The 21,284-nt window shown below is 38.4% G+C and overlaps 1 protein-coding gene across 6 annotated transcripts in view; it reads right to left on the minus strand.

Moving 5' to 3' along the window:
• The window catches only part of Rab3 (RAS oncogene family member Rab3), a 192,159-nt gene that overhangs the window by 3,425 nt on the left and 167,450 nt on the right, over positions 1–21,284 (minus strand). For all 6 annotated transcript variants that reach the window (XM_083112790.1, XM_083112788.1, XM_083112791.1 and 3 more), the window contains one exon: positions 8,766–8,937. In XM_083112790.1, the coding sequence (XP_082968916.1) occupies positions 8,766–8,937 (172 nt within the window). The remainder of the gene's footprint in view (positions 1–8,765; positions 8,938–21,284) is intronic.

Genomic DNA, 21,284 nt, shown 5'->3' on the forward strand with positions numbered 1-21,284 from the left:
CACATGCACAGTTTCCACAGATAGATTTATTTATTTAGTGAAATCACTAGTACAGAATAAACCATTTTAATACGAAAAGAAACAACAATAATAAAACAGTAAAACAAAACAAAACAGTACCAAGATAAACAGAGCTCAGTTTCACAATAACATTAGGGGAGACTGGGGCGGGTTGACAATATTGTTGATTAATTGTTCTCGAATTAATTGTTTAATTATAAATAGCTTAACATATAGACACATTATTTTTAATAATATACAATTACAATAGGATTATAGGACAGTCTATTGCCTTTGTATTTGTGATATAAATATAAAAAATTCGGTAAACACTTTTGTAATATTTTTTTATTTTAAATTTTGAACATTTATGTTTGTTCATTTGAAAACATTTTTGCAATATGTAATTTTTAAAGCAGTATATTGTTTGAAATAATTCAAACCATATGAGATGTAGAATTACACATATTGTCAACTGGCCTCGCACATACTATAGTCAACTTACCCCATATACGGTGTGAATTGACAATGCTGACACGCTTCGAAAAACAAACAATAACTTTACAAGTTTTAAGAGGAATCTGCAGGTATTACTCATCAATAGTATATAGTAATGTTTAAGAGCTCCAAAAATTTAAACATAAAAACACGGGCAAATCAACCAGGTCTCCCCTATTTATTTAAAAAAAAATTGTAGGTTGGTGATAACAGAATAACAGTTGAAAATATCTATTTGGTTTGAGACGTTGTTAAACTGATTAGGAAGTCTATGGAATCAAGAACGTTGTATGAGTGAGAGTCTGGGAGTTACACTGTGGAAAGTTTCCTTGCTCCATGTTTATGTTCAGGTACTTTGAGAGAGAGTTCGTGAAGTGGGATGCTACATCTCAAGCTTCCATTTGAGACCTAACGTAGAAATTTCATATCTGCAATGTATCTACGTGATTCTAGAGTGTTAATGTGTAAATTTTCGACCAGATCTCTCTTGGATAGATGTCTTAGGGCTGCTCCTCTAAATCGAACAATGGAGAGGAAAAAGCTGAGAACACTGTCGATCTGGAGGTATGAGAATGGACAGCCATGTTCCAGATGGATGAACAGTATTCTAGAATGGGGACACGAAAATGAATGCAACCATTTTAAGAATATCTTGTACACTTTTATTTTACCTAATTTTATGTGTAGAGGTGTGTATATATATACAGGGTGATTCAGATTTCCTATTACACACTTCTAGGGGTTGTAGAGGGGACTTAGTAGATTAAGTTTTGATAAGGACCCCATGTCCGGAAACGTACCGTTTTGGTACTACACAGATGACAAGATCACATAATTTCACATCTCCCGCTTCACGGTAAGCAACCCACATGACGGAGGGTGACATCTTCAGTCACCTGATGTCATATGTGCTGCTTCCAACGTCCTCTGTGGTTCCAACATGATGGCGCACCCGCACACTTTTCCCATGACGTCCAACAACATCTCAATCAAACATACGGGGACAGGTGGATAGGTCGCGGTGGACCATCTCCTTGGCCACCAAGATCGCCGGATCTAACTCCTTTCTACTTTTTCGTATGGAGCCACATGAAGAGTCTTGTTTATTAAACTCCTGTAGTGTCGGAGGAAGACCTGGTTGCACGAGTTCTAGATGAAGCAGACACGATTCAGCACACCAGGTATTTTTGAGCGTGTGTGTATGCATACATCCTTCGGAGGTACACTGTTTGCAACGAACTTCAGGGTCGCCACATCCAGCAGCCATTGTAGTGACGCAGGTAAAGCGGGAGATGTGAAATTTTGTGATCTTGTCATCTGTGTAGTACCAAATGGTACGTTTCCGGACATCATCTACTAAGTTCCCTCTACAACCCCTAGAAGTATGTAATAGGAATTCTCAATCACCCTGTATATATTGTACAGCATAAATAGTTGAGTTGATACTTTTTGTATAGTTTAAATGTTTGTTAACGTGCTACTAATTTTTATGAGATTGAGGCAATTTAGTGGTTGTTTTAGCTTTAGGGGTTACGTTTTCATATTTTGAAAAAAACTCAAATATAACGACATTAAATCGCCCCTTCATCCCCTCATTCACATGCTTGTGCCTACCCTTCCAGTGACACCACGCTTCGCCACTGGTTGTCAATTGTTCAATGTGTTCAAAATAGGTAAAAGTAATTAAAGGATAGTGGCGGCGATTGGGTTACAAAACTAGGGGGGCAAGTACAGTTTACTCTCCATTGGAAGATGAGCTTTAGCATAGTGTAGAAGTAAAAGTTGCAAAATTGGAGGGCAACTGCCCCCCGCCCCTCTAATCGCCGCCACTGTTAAAGCATAAATATCACGTTGAATGGAGGGAAGTCATGAAGCAACGATTTGGACCTTTCAAATGTAGAGAAACACAATTCTCAAAGGGACACTCCTGAGAGAGTTATTAAATCTAGTTTTTTATTATTTTCGTAAACATGAAATTTCATGGTTCCGCTTTGATATGCTCGAGGTTTACCTCGAGAACCAAGGCGTTCTGTTGTATTCACTATTCCCATGTAGAAATTGGAATCAAGAATGTTTATTTTCTACCGAATGGTCAAGAAAGGTAGTTCTATCTGTGCTACCTCCCCTCCATTTAAGAAGCTTTGACTAACGTCAAGCGGAATGTTGTAGTTTTGCAGAGAAAACGATACAGTCTCACTTTTCACTAAACTACGTATTTCCTCACCCTACCCTATTCTAAGTTGTGTGGCGAAATAGACACTATTGTATTATTTCATTTCAAGTATGACTTGCTTCTCATTCATTTACCTTCTAAAATGTAATTTTAAATAAGCGAGAGTGAAAAACAACGACGATCAATGCTTTCGGACCACGCCACCAGGAGCGCTACTCGTCACCTGTCCAAAACAGCAGCAGAGAGGGAATGATTCGATGTTAGATAAGATGAATGACGTTGGGCGCCTTTGCTGAAATCGGTTGCAATTGGCAATGTTTTAGTGCGTTTCGTGTGTATTATTTTGTGTAATTACTTCGGAGTTATCGATATGTGTGCATGTATATCTACAGATATTATATACAACGTGCAGAACTGGTAAGTATTGTGGTGTAGTTACCTGTTCCGTTTTGATTTTCTCTCATGTTGTGTGCCGTTCTACTTTGTTACGTTTTCTTCCCCTTTTACTTCAATTAATGTGCTTTCAATTAAACTTGAATGCATTCACTACAATCTATGCTACCTTGAGTGTGTGAAGTGTATTAATTTGTATTGTTTTAACATTAGTCTAGAACTTGTCGCTTCTTTTTCGATGTTGGTGAAAACAGTTCGGATTTGTGGATATTGTGTCATGTACATGTCGATGCGTGTTCTCTGCATTTGCCAGTTGTCGGTTATTAATACACTGCTAAGCTATATTTGCATTTTATTCGGATTAGTAGGCACTAGCATGTCAATAAATAGTTTGTTAAACGCCTATGCTTGTTTCGGTAAGCTAAACTGGACTATGACGGAATTAGGTCAAAGGTCAAGCTAGGGTGGGGGTTTATCTCTTATTCATATCAGTTAGTATTATTAACAATTGTGAATTATTTACTTAACAAATAGACTAACAAGGAAAATTTACAACATAATGGACATGTGAGACAACTGACTTACTAATTCTTACTCAACCGTCTACAACGTGCTTGATTTGAGAAAGTGTCTAGTTTCGTTAAGAGTACTGTGGAGCAGTGTTCAAGGGGAAAATGTGTAGCGATTTATTCGACATTTTTTCACAATTTACATTCATAATTTGTAACTAAGTTACAAAATATGTTACTGGAGAAGATTTTATGGGAGGAAGCGAGAATATTTTGTGAAGGAGGGTGGGATAGGAATCACATTTAATATGCCTCTGTGTTTGAGGTGGAAGCTTATTTAATTATCCTGTTTGTGTTGTCTTGATGGAGGGGAGGGATAGTATAGGATGCAGATTGGCCATCGTACCCTAATCCCTCTGCTTGTAAAGAAGATCTATATCCGTGGCTGTATTTCCCAATTACAAACTGTAAACCGAAAATTAATCTTCTAAATATCAGTCTTCTGGACAGGACAAGTGTAAATTTTTATAGTTACACACAAAACAAATTCAGCATATCTCAAAATATATTATCTCGATCAGTTTCATAAGCAAGTGCGATGTTGCCATATTTTTGGCCGCTTCATTCTGACACAGCGTTTCATACATAAGAACTAACAAATGTACCGAATGTTTATTCAAATGCCCCTGGCGCATACTCAGTAAATTCGAAGGTTAATTCCTGAGAGGTAAAAGCGATCCTTGGAACAAAGATGGTGGTTTGATGTCTTCCATTAATTTGTGCTGAAATAACAGTGAGTAGAAGAAGCACTCGATTCTTAATAAGCCGTGTGTATGATTAGCAGGCACGACTTAGAGGGGGCTACAGTGCTGGAACTACACTGGGCAAATATTGCTATAAAAAGGGCCTCAAAATGTAAAAATATATGAGATATTTGAAATGTGATAAAAATATGAAAAGTAGGAATATCAAAGAAAATCTTAATGAACCCTACTTGTTAGTTCAACACATTTATAAGATATCAAATTGTATGGATCCAATGCGTTATTGTTTCACTTTTGTTTCCAGCGTGTCTATTTGGCATTGAACGTGAATTTGTAGACCATTCGTAGCCTAACACCTGTGACAAAACAAGTGTAACATATGCGATACAGGTTTTTTTGTTTTTTAATAATGAAAAATATTTTGAAAAGTTAAAACGTCAAGGATTTGCGTTGTTCTTTATGCATAACACAATATCGTCTCGTCTCGAATTTTTAAAAGCCTGTCCCGTCTCGTCCCGTGGGCAACACTACCCAGTGCCAATAATTCACGCATGATTTACGGAATTCAAGGAATTACAAGTGAGTAGCCACCTGATATTTGCTAACAGCACAAACATAGTATTACAAATAATTTGTGGATAATTTTGAAAGTGATGTAAAGAAATTAAAATTTGGTGAGGAAATTAATATTTTGTTGTTATATACTATACCTATTAAAATTTCTTACGGTCCTTGTGAAATTTTGATTTTAACGATTGTAAATAATCCGAATATTCAGGAATTTTGAACCATTTTAAGTTATCCCAGAACCTACTTCACGATTTTTAGAACCTATTTCAGGATTTTAGAACCTATTTTAGGATTTTAGAGCCTATTTTAGGATTTTTAGAGCCTATTTTAGGATTTTAGAATCTATTTTAGGATTTTTAGAGCCTATTTTAGGATTTTTAGAACCTATTTTAGGATTTTTAGAACCTATTTTAGGATTTTAGAGCCTATTTTAGGATTTTTAGAGCCTATTTTAGGATTTTTAGAGCGCATTTTAGGATTTTTAGAGCCTATTTTAGGATTTTTAGAACCTATTTTAGGATTTTAGAGCCTATTTTAGGATTTTAGAGCCTATTTTAGGATTTTAGAGCCTATTTTAGGATTTTTAGAGCCTATTTTAGGATTTTTAGAGCCTATTTTAGGATTTTAGAACCTATTTTAGGATTTTTAGAACCTATTTTAGGATTTTTAGAACCTATTTTAGGATTTTTAGAGCCTATTTTAGGATTTTTAGAACCTATTTTAGGATTTTTAGAGCCTATTTTAGGATTTTAGAGCCTATTTTAGGATTTTTAGAACCTATTTTAGGATTTTAGAGCCTATTTTAGGGTTTTTAGAACCTATTTTAGGAATTTTAGAGCCTATTTTAGGATTTTTAGAACCTATTTTAGGATTTTAGAGCCTATTTTAGGATTTTTAGAGCCTATTTTAGGATTTTAGAGCCTATTTTAGGAACCTAAAAGTACACTTTTTAGGACCTAAAAATCCGAGGTCTAGCTATAACTGAAATTATATATAATAGACAGGGGGGCTCACGATGATCTTAGGCCTGGGTATCGACATATATAAATCCATTCCTCATGTTTGGTAAAAATACTGTCAGCGGGTAGTGCATTAAAGGCTGTTATAAGATGTTGAAATAATGTGAATGTATGTGTACGTTGAACGGGATTACCTTTAACTATGTTTCTTGAACATTTATCGTCAGCGTTAAGTATCAGAGGAGCCAGGTGTTCGCTCTTTATTATTATATTAATTTAACATTTATTCAGGTGGATTTGCACTAGGCTATCCTAGGCTATAGGCCGCACGAAAATAAGATGCTGAAGGTGGAGAAGTGACAAATTGCATCTACTATTAAAATTCCTTAATATTGTGATAACAGCAAAATGAAATGTTTTATCGAAATTTAATGAATGAATTTTAAATCAGTTTACAAGTGTTATTGATACAGAGCATGTAATTAGTGTAAGTGAAGTACCATTATGACAAAACTGTTAATAATAATAATAATAATAGTCAGTGGCGGCGATTGGGTTCCAAAACTAGGGGGGCAAGTTGACAAAACTGGGGGCGGGGTGCAAAGGCAGTTTTCTTTCCCTCGTATATAGGGTTTAGCATAATGCAGAGGCAAAAGTGGCAAAAAGTGGGGGGCAACTGCCCCCCTCGCCCCCTAATCGCCGCCACTGATAATAGTAATAATAATAACAATGTCGGCAAAGACCAAAATAAAGAATAGCCTAGGAACCAAAATTTTAAAATCCCCAGCATTTATTGTAAATTTAAGATGTTCAAGATAAAAAGGAGTGAAACTCAATAGAGCGATGCCAGTGGAGGGACAAGTGGCACGCTCCAGCGAACAAATAAAATTAGATAAATATGTGGCATATTAGTTGAAACAAATATTTCTCTGTGTGTATCACATATGATTCACCCCGAGAAAATATACCCTCACCCCTCCTTGTCTCCCTCTTCATTTTTTGGTTGGATTGATTTGCTTTATTTTACTTCGCTTTTGTGCTACTTTGGCTAATTGCGAATGTGGGGATGATGACATTGATGAATGGACACTCGCAAACATTCATACCCAGGCCGGGATACGAACCCTATTTTTTTATGAGGTCGATACTGAAACTTAACCAGAGATAATTAAAAATAAATATGCTTGCAATTTTGTGAAACACAATTGGGAGACAACGCCGACACGCTGGCCGAGAGCGTTAAGTGGTCACGTCTCAATATGACCACCTAAGTTTTCGGGTTCAAGTGAGCACGACTGTTCCTTTTTAGTGTCTATAAACTTCACTTTATAATCACTAGGACTAGGAAGTTTATGAAAAATCTTATTTCTTTCTGGGCCATGAAGACAATGCTAAACCTGATAGTGGTCTTTCTTCAATTAGAACCAGAAAACATTGTTTTTGCTTTGCATTTCCATCAATTTTCCAGTCTTTTATTGGGCTTTTAGGGAATTTTCAGTATTTTTTTATCAGTTTTTGTTACATTTTTATCATTTTTAGATTTATTTTTGTTCCTTCCCTGTTGTTTTGTGAATTTTATATGCATTTGCTAGCAGAACTTACATATTTAAATTCCCTAACATGATCGTTTAGCAAAGTTTTAGCCATTAATCGAAAATTTCATCAATGCAAATTAAATAATTAATTGTAGTAAATTAATTTTACCTTGAGAAAACTGTGAAGCCTGTTTTCAAGTATCCTTGCTGTCCACTATTATAGTTTTAATCTGTGGTTTTAAAGTGAAATTAGTCACAACACACGCACGCACAAATTATAATCTGATGTACGCAAGACACAACTGTATATTCATGTGCACTCAGGCCCGTATCCAAGGGGACCATGCCCCTCCTCCCCCCTTCGAGCCATGAAATATTTTAATACGAACCTATAAAAACATACAAAAATAACATGGACGATTTTTAAGATTTTGCAAGAATTGCGATTTTCTTCTTTCATAAATAAATGTCTTGTTTCTGGAGAGAGGCAGACACCAGAAGTCTGCAGCCTACTATTTTAGTAATTTTACTTTTATAACCATTTATGCATAGATAGCAAACGTCCCAATTTGGTAGGGACTGTACACAATTTTTAATCCATGTCCTGACTTTTCTCGAACTGCAGTCTTGATGAGAAAATTTAATTTTTTTTTGGTTAATTCACATTCAGACATGTTCTTCATTATAAGAATCATTCATAATACGTGTCATTTATTTTAAAAATATATTATGTTGTAAACATACATTATCTATATTATAAATCGAATCAAAACATGGCTGTTCCACTTATTAAAATCATGTCACCCATCGTCTAATTTCTTGACATTTTGAACCAGTTGTTAAAGGAATTCATTTCCTAGCTTATAAATGTAGAAAATTAATTTGTTTATATATGTTTGATGATATAAATTAATTATTTAATAACTGACATATTTCATGACAATACTATAAGCACGGTTTCATGCTTGGCTCCCCCCCCCCCTGAAGCCTGTGTGCACTACTCACTTGTTCAGGGCCAACTCTGAAAGGAGGTGAATAACATACAGAAGAACCTTGTGGTGTATTTTATGTAAGCTTGAAGTAGAAGAAAGGAGGAAGTTTACATAACTAAAGAAGTTTTTTTTTAAAAAAAAATATTCAACTACTCTCATGTAATTTATGAAAAAAATCACTTTCATTTCAAGATTGAAAATTACTTTTAGGTCATTTTTTAATAATTTTAAGTTCATTATTTAGATCATTTTTAAAAGATTTTTTAGGTTATCAACTTCCGAGCCTTAACAATCACTCATCTGATCGTCGCGATTAGCGAAAAGTGGAAGAAAAGCGACGCGAAATAACAAAAATAGAAAAGAAATACTAACCTTGACATTTATGTTTTCCTTGGCTGACGTCTCAAAGAACTCGATGCTGAGTTGGTCCGCAAGAGCCTTGCCTCTCTCGAAGGAGATTACTCTTTCGTCTTCCATGTCGCTTTTGTTTCCTACCAATATCACTTGCGCGTTGTCCCAAGAGTACGTCTTGATCTGCGTCACCCTGAAAAGACACAATCAATCGGGTGAAATCCACGACACAAACTATACAGTTACAGATTTCAAGACAAAAGTTATCATATTGAGTCAATGGGGATGGACGATATCGGAAATTTGATATCACGATATATCGTTAAGAAAATATCGTCACAGACAATCCGATCCGATATTATTTCCGTATCGTGATATCGGCGATATATCGTCTCCAAGATATATATCGCCAAATATCGTGACGATATCACCGACACGACATATATCGCAAAAATATCGTGAAGATATATCGCCGACACGATATATATCGCCAAATATCGTGACGATAAATCGCCGACACGACATATATCGCCAAAATATCGTGACGATATATCGCCGACACGACATATATCGCCAAAATATCGTGACGATATATCGCCGACACGACATGTATCGCCAAAATATCGTGACGATATATCGCCGACACATGTATCGCCAAAATATCGTGACGATATATCGCCGACACGATATATAACGCCAAAATATCGTGACGATATATCGCCGACACGATATATAACGCCAAAATATCGTGACGATATATCGCCGACACGACATGTATCGCCAAAATATCGTGACGATATATCGCCGACACGACATGTATCGCCAAAATATCGTGACGATATATCGCCGACACGATATATATCGCCAAATGTCGTGACGATATATCGCCGACACGACATATATCGCCAAAATATCGTGACGATATATCGCCGACACGACATGTATCGCAAAAATATCGTGACGATATATCGCCGACACGATATATAACGCCAAAATATCGTGACGATATATCGCCGACACGACATATATCGCCAAAATATCGTGACGATATATCGCCGACACGACATGTATCGCCAAAATATCGTGACGATATATCGCCGACACGACATATATCGCCAAAATATCGTGACGATATATCGCCGACATGACATGTATCGCCAAAATATCGTGACGATATATCGCCGACACGACATATATCGCCAAAATATCGTGACGATATATCGCCGACACGATATATATCGCCAAATGTCGTGACGATATATCGCCGACACGACATGTATCGCAAAAATATCGTGACGATATATCGCCGACACGATATATAACGCCAAAATATCGTGACGATATATCGCCGACACGACATATATCGCCAAAATATCGTGACGATATATCCCCGACACGACATATATCGCCAAAATATCGTGACGATATATCGCCGACACGACATATATCGCCAAAATATCGTGACGATATATCGCCGACACGACATATAGCGCCAAAGTATCGTGACGATATATCGCCGACACGACATGTATCGCCAAAATATCGTGACGATATATCGCCGACACGACATATATCGCCAAAATATCGTGACGATATATCGCCGACACGACATATATCTCCAAAATATCGTGACGATATATCGCCGACACGACATATATCGCCAAAATATCGTGACGATATATCGCCGACACGACATGTATCGCCAAAATATCGTGACGATATATCGTCGACACGATATATATTGCCATATATCGTGACGATATATCGCCGACACGACATATATCGCCAAAATATCGTGACGATATATCGCCGACACGACATATATCTCCAAAATATCGTGACGATATATCGCCGACACGACATATATCTCCAAAATATCGTGACGATATATCGCCGACACGACATGTATCGCCAAAATATCGTGACGATATATCGCCGACACGACATGTATCGCCAAAATATCGTGACGATATATCGTCGACACGATATATATTGCCATATATTGTGACGATATATCGCCGACACGACATATATCGCCAAAATATCGTCACGATATATCGCCGACACGAGACATATCGCCAAAATATCGTGACAATATATCGTCTTGTTGATATCGACTGAACGATATTTTTCAATATCGCGATATATCGTCTGGACGATATATCGCCCAAAACTAGTGGATATCACATATATGTGTTCTAGGTAGGAACGAGATCAGCGGTGGATTGATCATCTAGGGGTGCTGAGGGGGCTGCGATGTTGAAAATGAAACGTGCATGCAACCTTTAGCCACTACAACAAGTACCGATCAACTGTTAGTAGGCATCTTTGATAATATGCCAATGAAACTGACGAATACTGACTTGCTTAATTTATGCTTGATTTTACCAGAAGAACCGAGTGTTTGGAAATTTGAGTGGTTGAATTAGGTTATTATACGTCGTTTTTCTGCCAGTTTGTGAATTTGAAAGCAGTCCAATGGCACATGTTAAGTGTTGCATTCCAAGAAAGTGTTCATGGAGTGTGAACATTCAGACACAAATTACGAAGGGGCTATAATATGACAATATGACACTGCAAGAGTTAATAGTGTTTTCAGGGCCTCCCCGATGGCGCAGTGGTAGCGTCGTCGCCTTGTAATCAAGGGGTCCTGGGTTCAATACCCGGTGCAGGCACAAGTGGTTCGGATCCCACTTTAAACTATAGGTTCAGTCCCGATTAACCTTACTGTACATAAAGTGAACTTAAAACAACAAATCAATCAAAACCCAATCAATATACTGCTTTCATTCAAAAATTTTGATTTTCTCTAAATTTTGGAAGGGGCTGTAGCTCCATCAGCCCCCCCTGTCAGTGTCTGGGGTTATTAATGGAAATATTCGTTAATTTGGCTATAATTCAAGCATGATGTTCCAGTTTTTATGCATTATATATATATATATATATATATAACCTAACCTAACCTAAACCCTGCAAAATCTGTTGAGAAGTTTTCGGACAATCCCTTCTTAGCGAGTGCTTACGTCACAAGTTGAAGAGAGCCCTCAATTTTTATGTTTGTAGGTCCAGAGGGTTGTGCTGTGTTGTTGTCCATGAGTGAGGACATAATAATTGATTTGCTTCATTTTACTTCGCATCTTGTGCCACTTTTGGCTAATTTGCGAAGATGGGGATGAGTGACGATAGGATGAAACTGATGAATGGACACTCACAAATATCCATGCCCTGGCCGAGATTCGAACCCGGGACCCCTGGCGTCGTAGCGCGATGTGCTAAAGAGAACAGATACAGTGGTATGTAGTTAAGAAAAATTAAGCTCAAAACTTTTCCTTGAAATAATGTATTCTACAAAACGCTTGCACGTTAATGCTTTCGAACGGAGAAGTGCCTCCCTCCAAAATAGCTTTGTCATTCTCTGAACACTTCACAACTGTACATATATGTCGAATAATTCGTAAACTTGTATTTCAGGGATTTTTATACGTGTATGTGTGAATATAAGAATATGTGTGCGTTTGTGTACAGTACGTATACATAATTGAAAGCATCATTATTGAGTTTGAACCACAAAATATATCAATCTGCCGTGAAACTACACTTTGAACCTTGCAGTTGTTTGACAGAAGTCAACTTTCACAATGGGGAGCTTTGGCGGCGATTGGGTTGAAAAATTAGGGGGGCAAGGTTCCAGAACGGGGGGGGGGCAAGGTGCCAGAACGGGGGGGGGGCAAGGTGCCAGAACGGGGGGGGGGGCAAGGGCAGATAAAGTTTAGCATAGTTCGGGGGCAAAAGTGACAAAAAGTGAGGGGGGCAATTGCCCCCCCAAATTGATTGTTGTTATTGAAATTGTGTATATTAGGGATATTTCTATTCAATTTTCTAAAGTTTTGTTTTTATTAAAAGTAGAATTCACATTGATTCCTAGTAATGTGTGTTCTGCTTGGCACGATGTCCTCATCAATTTAGACCCATTTTTTTAAAAAAAAGTTATAATTCCTCAATTAGTAGCAAACAATGTAATGTTTTAATGCTATTGGTCATTTTAAGAATCCCATGAGTTTTTACTTCGATCACTTGCATTTTTTATTTTAAATAAAGTGCGAAAATGAATTTAGAAACCATATTTTCCAATTTTATGCATAAGTCCACTTTATGCACAGTAAGGCTAATCGGGACTGGACCTACAGTTTAAAGTGGGGTCCAAACCACTTGTGCCTCCACCGGGTATCGAACCCGGGACCCCTTGATTACAAGGCGACGACGCTACCACTGCGCCATCGGGGAGGCGCTCCAATTTTGTCAAACGAACTATAAAATTATTAGGGGAAGCAATAAAAATACCCTTACACTTGAGAGTTCGCAGATGTTTGTCAATGTATATACATTCTATGATTTTATGAACTCTTGCTTTATAAAAAAAACGTTATTTATATGAATATAAAGATATGTTTTCTAATGATACTAAGGAACGAATGTTACAAAATGGCACAAATATTTTGTATCTGATCGCATGTTCCATCTGTTGACAATTTTCCGCACTAAAAGAGTAAATGATACGATCTATATATGAGCACCATATGAATCGGTCCTGATTTTTGCTGGAATTTTAAATTCAATTATGCCATATGACGTCCTCAGGGCTCCAGGCGTTAATTTGGTGAGCATTTCTGTTACTTTTCTCAATAGTAGAATCAGAGTTTTCAAATCGCATTACCTCTGTATAAAAAATGAATTTATATAAAAAGTGCCCCCCCCCCCCCGTCAACCCCATCTCTCGGACCGCCACTGCCTACAGAGACTCAACGAAACCAGTTCTGGCCAGTCCGAACCAGCTCAAACTGAAATTCGGTTTTGAACGGTAACATATAATTTCCCCCAGGTCTCAAAAGCAAGGATTATCGATCAAGCCGCCAGACCGCCACAAGACAACATGGATATCGGATCCAGCGATGGAAGCTTAATTATAGGAATGCAGGTTTAATTGGGTTAAAGAAAAGGGATTCTTTCTCTCATTACACTTCGAACAAGACGGAAGGAATTACGTATTTATGGAACAAAACTTTTGCCTCACTTCTGAAAATCTAATTTAGATCCAATACAGCCGTTCCTTATTTATACAGGGTGTCCATATGAAACCTCCCTGATTTTTTTTTTATAATTGTGAGGAAACTATTTGACATAGAGCCTTGCGGTTTGCGGCATCATGTAAAGCAACTAAAAACTTTTTTTTCTAAAAATTTAGCGAACTTCTACGTGGGGGATATGTCTCGTTTCCACCCCCCATGGGAAAAAATTACCTTGCTTGCTCCTCCTTGACAAAAATCCTGCGGACGTCCATGGCTGCTTCTCTAAACATTCCGTGTACTGTGGAACCACGAAGCTTTGAAATAATGCCCCAACTTATGAGAATACTATGTTTATTCCATATATCAACGAGTATAGAAGGGATAGAGCAGAGGAAAGGCTGAAATCAATCGTCTTTTGTTGAGGCAAATTGGACGCGAAGTATGGTGTACTATTTCTACGCCCCCAATGAAAGAGCCAACATCCAGCTCGCAGCTGCGAAAGCAGGTCACGTGGTTTCTTCCCTGTCACATTTGTTTACTTGTTCTAAGTCTGCTTTATGCACAGAAAGGCTAATCGGGACTGGACCTACAGTTTAAAGTGGGATCCGAACTAGTGTGTGCCTACCAAGACCCCTTCTGTGCCACACTCATTGCCTTATATCAAAATATGTTAGCGCAAGAGAATTTGGACTAAAGGAGTTAATTTTTGCAGGTCCAAGTCAGGCATATACCGGTATCTAGAAATATATGTCGGGAGAGGTTCGACCAAGAGTCTCAGAAATAATAATAATATTAATATAAATGTTTGCAATCAATACATTAATTCATAGGTATATTCATAATAACAATTATTAAAATATATACATTTATTAATATTGTTATTGTATTATTACATGAAGAGGTAAAAATACAATATAAGAATAGAAATACAACAACACGTATTCATTATGTAGCTAAGGTGTTGTTAAAATTTTTTATAGAAACAATTGTCCTGGCTTGGAAATTAACGTAAAAAGAATTGGGTTTCTCATAGAAATAATGGATTCGAATGTTCAAAGGTTCACATCATATTTATCTTATTCATATGCATTATTTTATTTAAATCATGAAATTTGCGTATTGCATTTTGACATGGTGGGCCAGCCTGATCTTTTGATAGGCCATGGCCCATCTTGGCTCCTCTTGTCGCTTAAATTGTACAGATTATGAAGTGAGAAAAACAAATGACAAAATTTGGTTGTTGGGAAAGGTGAACCCCCCCCCACCACCACCAATCCGAATAGTAACGATTGTGTGAACATCTCAACTTTTTTTTGTCCATGGCTAAAATTAAACCCAGAGTGGTAAGAACACAAAATGGGGCCTGGAATCACTAAGCCTTTTGCTTTGGGGGGAGGGGGGATGCCCACTTAGTGGCGTATTTGGGATTTCATTTCGGGAGGTAGGTTATTTTGGGTATGCAAATTTGTATATACAAGGGTTGGATAAAAAGTAATGGCAACACTGGTATAATTGGTACTTGACTGTATTGGCAGAGGAGCACGTGTTACATTCCTTCAAAGTAATCGCCCCTCATCTCTACGACCTTCTGCCACACGTATGGAAGGCGTCGTACACTGTCAGCGCGTCCATCTCTGTCGATGTCCCGCAGTGACCGCCCTACAGGACGTATGATGGCTTCGCGCGTGTCGTAGTGCTTCCCGTCCAGTGGTTCCTTCATTTTGACAAAACGGTCGTAATCACACGGTCTCATACCGGTATACCGGTGAATACGGCGGATGTTCCAGTACCTCCCACTACCAGTTATGCAGGAGCGCCGTCACATTGTTCGCAGTGTGACACCTTGCATTGTCAAGCAGGATGATGGGACACCGTGCCGTCGCTTCCTTCTTAATGCAAGAGGAAGGTGGTGTTGCAAGAAGGTGCAGAAGTAGGCTGCGTTGACCGTCTGCCTGAGAGACGTTGTTCTTCTTGCCTAAACATATTGTTAGGGCGCTTGCACTCTCGTCCTCTGCTTCAGAGCACTGCTGTTTTTGACTGAATAACATACAATCGTTCCCACTCACTATACTTCCTCGTCTGACATTCCTTTATCAGCCACGAAACATTTGTGGCGCTGTGACTCACCCCTTTCACGGGACAGCAGTGTTGCCATTACTTTTTATCCAACCCTTGTATATTACTGTGCCTCCCCGATGGTACGGTGGAGGCACATGGTGGTTCGGATCCCACTTTAAACTGTAGGTCCAGTCCCGATTAGCCTTACTGTGCATAAAGTGGACTTAAAACCACAAATCAATAAAACAAATAAATGTTACCAGTCAGTAAACTAAACTATGTACTTCAGGACATTTCTAACCTACGTCATTCAATTTATGATAACATTTTGTTAAAGTTATTTGAAGAAATAGTCAAAGTATCAATTTCAAGCACTAGCATATATTGTGTTTAGCGTACAAGAATATTACAAACAGAAAAAAAGCGAACAAGAAAAATCAACGTCCATACAGTCGAAATTGATAACACAGAATACTCACCAATATTGATAAGTTCTACACTCAGCCACCAGTTGGCAGCACCAAACAAATACCCATCATAGAATGCAGTGTTTCTATTATTCTTAACACATGTAAACAGTGGCGGTGATTGGGTTCCAAAACTGGGGATCAACGAGAGTTTACTTTCACTTTCTATACAAGGCTTAACATTAAGAGGCCATGGTGCAGGGGCAAAAGATGACAAAAACGGTGGGGCAACTGTCCCCCTCCCACGCCTCTCCCCTAATCGTCGCCACTGCATTTAATCCTAATTTAGAAACACTTAGTACATTTATTTACATTCTAAGAAAACGGCAATTCTTACACAAAAACTGCTATGGAACTAGTAACACCGAGAACTTGACAACCAAATTTATTTTGCCAAGCTCAGATTTTGTCCATCTAACCACATACAAGTTCCTTGTGAACACTTTAACACAAGTACATTAAAATAGCACCACTATGCCATGGAAAATTAAGTGGATTGGACTGAGTTGGTGTTTTAAGTCCACTTTATGCACAGTGAGGCTACAGTGGGATCCGAACCACTATGTGCCTCCACGGATATCGAACCCGGACCGCTTGATTACCAGGCGACGACGCCACCACTGCGCCATCGAGGAGGCCAAAACGTAAGTGGAAAACAGTCTTCTGAGTTGTTCAGTTATAGAATGGTGTCCATTTTTAATCCACAAGGCTGCATACTTTCCGGTGGAGAAATCGTTGATCACTGGATCTTTAATGGTAAAAAGGTAAAAGGTAAAGTGTTCCCCTGTGCATAGCACCACGCCATGAAGGCGTATAGGGGATCTTTAATGGACACGAATGATTCTTGAATTGTGTTTGTGACATAGGTAAGAAAAATGCTATATAATGATAACCCGTGGCTCTACAGGTCTGAAAGCTCCTGGGCGCATCTCCCGACTGCCAGTCTCCCTCTCACAATCCTACCTAGAGGTGTGGAGATCTTCAACCGGTAATGGGGTGACGTGGGGTCAGCACGTCGAACCTTCAGCCGTTATAGATTTCCCAGACCGGGTTAAGCTACGCACTCGTAGCTCCCCAATTTCCTCACGATGGTGGGTTGCCACCGGCGCTGCAACCGAATTGCGCACACTTTAGATCCAGGATTGCGCACAAATCTCACTGACCTGTTTTGCCAACAGATTTTGATCGAACGTTGCCACGTTGATAGCTTTAAAGTCTGTGCGCAAATCTGTTTCTTCTTTAGACAAGAAGAGAGAAATTAGAAATAAAATAGTAAATCATACCAATTTACTCAAACTCAAAAGTTAGGTTAGGTTAATGACTGCAAAAGCACGTGTAAGTCCACACACACACACAAACAAACAAACACAACAGACGTGAGAACGGCGTGAGAACATTTTACATCTGACAACATCGCCTCATTTTTTTGTGCGCAATCCTGTACATTGTGACAGCTTGTCAACGGCTTATCAGATACCATTGATAAAACCGGAAAAGTGTGCGCAATCCAGCTGTAGCCGCCACCGGTCCTATGCCGAGAACCCAGAGACTGAACACAGGCGGACTCGAACGAATGCCGTCTCGCAGTCGGAGTCCAAAGCACAGCGCCTTAGACGGCAAATCCACGGAGGAGGACAGTTAAAGAAATGCTATATGCTTTCAATTCAATTTTCTTGAAGGGGGAATAAAAACCTCTCTGGTAGGGATAAAAATAATTTAATTTTGCCGGGGATAACATTTTTGGAAGGGGGGAAATCCCCGACATTCCCCCTGTTAATTCGCACACTGCATGGGATTACCCAGGCTCTGCCAATTTAGCATACAAGAAATGCACTCAAGTTGGGGCAATCCTCGCTTCCAAACATCGTAATGGAAAGTCTAATATCGCCGGACGTTAGCTCCATGCGTGGTCGTTTGAGGGTCTTCCCTCGGTCGGAAGTAATTAGCGTTTGGCTACCGGAAAGCATCGGCCTCGCTTTCCATTGGACGGAATCTGCCGTTCGTTCGCTCGCTGACCAGGAGAAGTCTCTGCCTTTCCAAGAATCAAGAGAGGCTTTGAACCACCAGTTCAGGGCTATTTAGCCAACAATATCTTAATCTGTTGTTAATTATTTGATCCTCGTTTATTTCCTGGTGGACTGATCGCGTTTATCGTAAACAATTTCTTCGGTCTTTGGTTTATTTTGCGAAAAGTTACCACTAAACTATTTTATAGTTTACTGAAAAATTTAGCTTATTTTTCAAAGCAACACACTCCCAACTGTGTGACACATATAAAGTTTGAGCAAAGTTCTTTTTACAAATAAGGTTAAATCCTAGTGGTATATTTTAGTTCATGATTAATGCGATACAAAAAGTAAAATATATAATTACAATTTCGTATATTTGTAGTATATGTAAAAAGTAGGGCTAGGATTTTGATGAAATTGCATATTTTTTTCTGGTGAATAAGAAACCCAAATCTTTTAATATTTATATGTTTCATGTCGTGCTGAAACTTTTAAGCACTATTTGTTGGGGCATTTTTTTGCATTTTTTGCCATTATGGGTTGTGTAAATCATTTTTTGGCATTTTAAGTCATTTTTGGTCATTTTTTTTATTTTCTTAGTTTTCCAGAGCACTTGTACGCTGCGAGTGCATGGGCAGCATTAACGTGAAAGGATTAAGATGAATAAATATCCTATTTTTTCATATCTTCCCTAGACAATTTAAAATATATGAATCCGCAGCTACCTTCCATCCGTCTCAGAAGAAAACAAACAACACGAATATAACGATTTCCTTACAATGAAATTCAATTGTTAGAAGTTCAAAACAGCTCGCAATTTTGCCCCAGGAGAAGAAAGTCGTTGCCCTGCCTAATCTTATCTTCTAATCTGCTCAGACCAATTGTTGTGTTCCTTGAAAGTGAATGGATGGAACGTGTGATCTGGCCATTGTCGAAGTTCCTGTTTATTGCGAGAATTTACTTTGGTGCAGTGTTCAGTAGAGCAGGTTTTCGAAGCATTGGACAAGATGTCAAAAACCAAGCAAAGTACACAGTACAAATTAAAACAGTTTGTGTCCCAGTATGGTGAAAATACGTTCAGTACGGACGGATCAGTATTATTCTGTCAGCTTTGTGGTGTAAGAGTTGCTGCGGAAAAGAAATTCACGGTGGAGCAACATGTCAACCGCGAGAAACACAAGGCAGCTCTGAAGCAAATTCAAGATCAGAAGAGGACGGTGCAATTGTTAATGGGTGAGTGTTCCTCCAAATCCCCTGTTATTTCTGAAGAACTGTGCGACGCTTTAATTCTGCTGACATTCCTCTAAGTAAACTAAATAATCCTAAACTTCGAGCATTTTTGGAAAAACATACTGGGAAATCGATACCAGATTCTTCCACGCTAAGGAAAAATTATGTCAAGAAATGCTACAACCAAACAATGGATCAAATTCGGCAGAAAATTCATGGTAAAAAAATATGGGTGTCAATTGACGAAAGTACCGACTCACTCGGACGGTACATTGCAAATGTAGTGATTGGTACGATGCAGGAATCCGAGTCTACTCAAGTGTTTCTAATAAATTGTGAATGTCTAGAAAAACTGAATTATTCAACGATCAGCAAAGCTTTCAATAACGCGATGCAGTTATTGTTGCCCGACGGCATTCAATATGACAAGGTGTTGCTTTCGTAACAGATGCGGCACCGTACATGGTTAAAGCAGGGAATTCTCTGAAAGGTCTGTACTCGAAAATGGTACATGTAACATGTCTTGCACATGCGTGTCACCGTATTGCTGAAGAACTGCGAAGTCACTTTCCTGATGTAGACCAACTGATTGCAAACATTAACAAGATTTTCCTCAAGTCCCCATCACGAGTGTTAGCTTTTAGGTCTCATGCACCTGATGTGCCTTTGCCACCAGCTCCTATTCTTACTAGATGGGGTACATGGTTAGAGGCTTGTGGTTACTATTGTGAAAATTATAAAGTTGTGAAAGAAGTTGTAACCTCGTTCGACAGCAGTGAAGCATTGTGCATAAGACAAGCACAGGAACTCTTGGCTGATCCCGAAATGGAGGGAAAATTATGCTATATAAAGTCCAACTTCGGCTTCCTACCTTCTGCCATAACTTCACTCGAGACATCTGGAGCTACATTGGTTGATCAAGTTAATGTCCTTAACAAAGTTCAGGATAATTTGGAAGCAGTTCCAGGTACTGTTGGAATACAAGTGAGAGAAAAGATGCAGAAAGTGCTAGGGAAAAATGCAGGATACACAATAATATGTTCTATTCGTGACGTATTGTGTGGGAAAACGTTTTCATTGCCAGACTCTAAAACCGAATTAGAACCAAGTGGCATTGTATGTTTTAAATATGCCCCTATTACCTCCGTTGATGTTGAAAGGAGCTTTTCTATGTATAAAAGTGTGCTAGCTGACAATCGTCATTCATTTCTTTTTGAAAATTTACAGAAAATATTCGTTACACACTGCAACTCAAAACTGAACAGTAACCTCTCATAATTTGTCAAAAGTTGCATACTAGAGTTGCTGTAATTTGAAGTGCAAATAAAATTTTACTTTGGAATTTTTAACGGTTTTTAGGTCATTTTTAAAGTAATTTTTTGGCAATTTTTAGGTCATAAATGCATCTTTTTAAGGGCATTTTTTACGAATTTTTAGGTCATCAAAATCCTAGCCCTAGTAATAAGGAAGATACTATTGAGCATAGGTGTGTAAGGTTTGCTCCTTTCACGTAGTGCACCCAAGAGTCAACCTCACATCCACGTAGTATACCCTGGACTGCAGACTAACGAGGCTCTAGCGACTGGTCCCATGGCCAGTATAATTCTATGTCGTCCTGTGTTTTGTCATTATTTGTGCTGAGCGCCATTTTTAGCCTCAGCTTTTAACCAAGGCAAGGAAATTTTAGTTTTCAGACACGCTTTTATTTTT

This window comes from Lepisma saccharinum, chromosome 26 (genome assembly GCF_977018435.1).
Source record: "Lepisma saccharinum chromosome 26, izLepSacc3.1, whole genome shotgun sequence".
NCBI lineage: Eukaryota > Metazoa > Arthropoda > Insecta > Zygentoma > Lepismatidae > Lepisma > Lepisma saccharinum.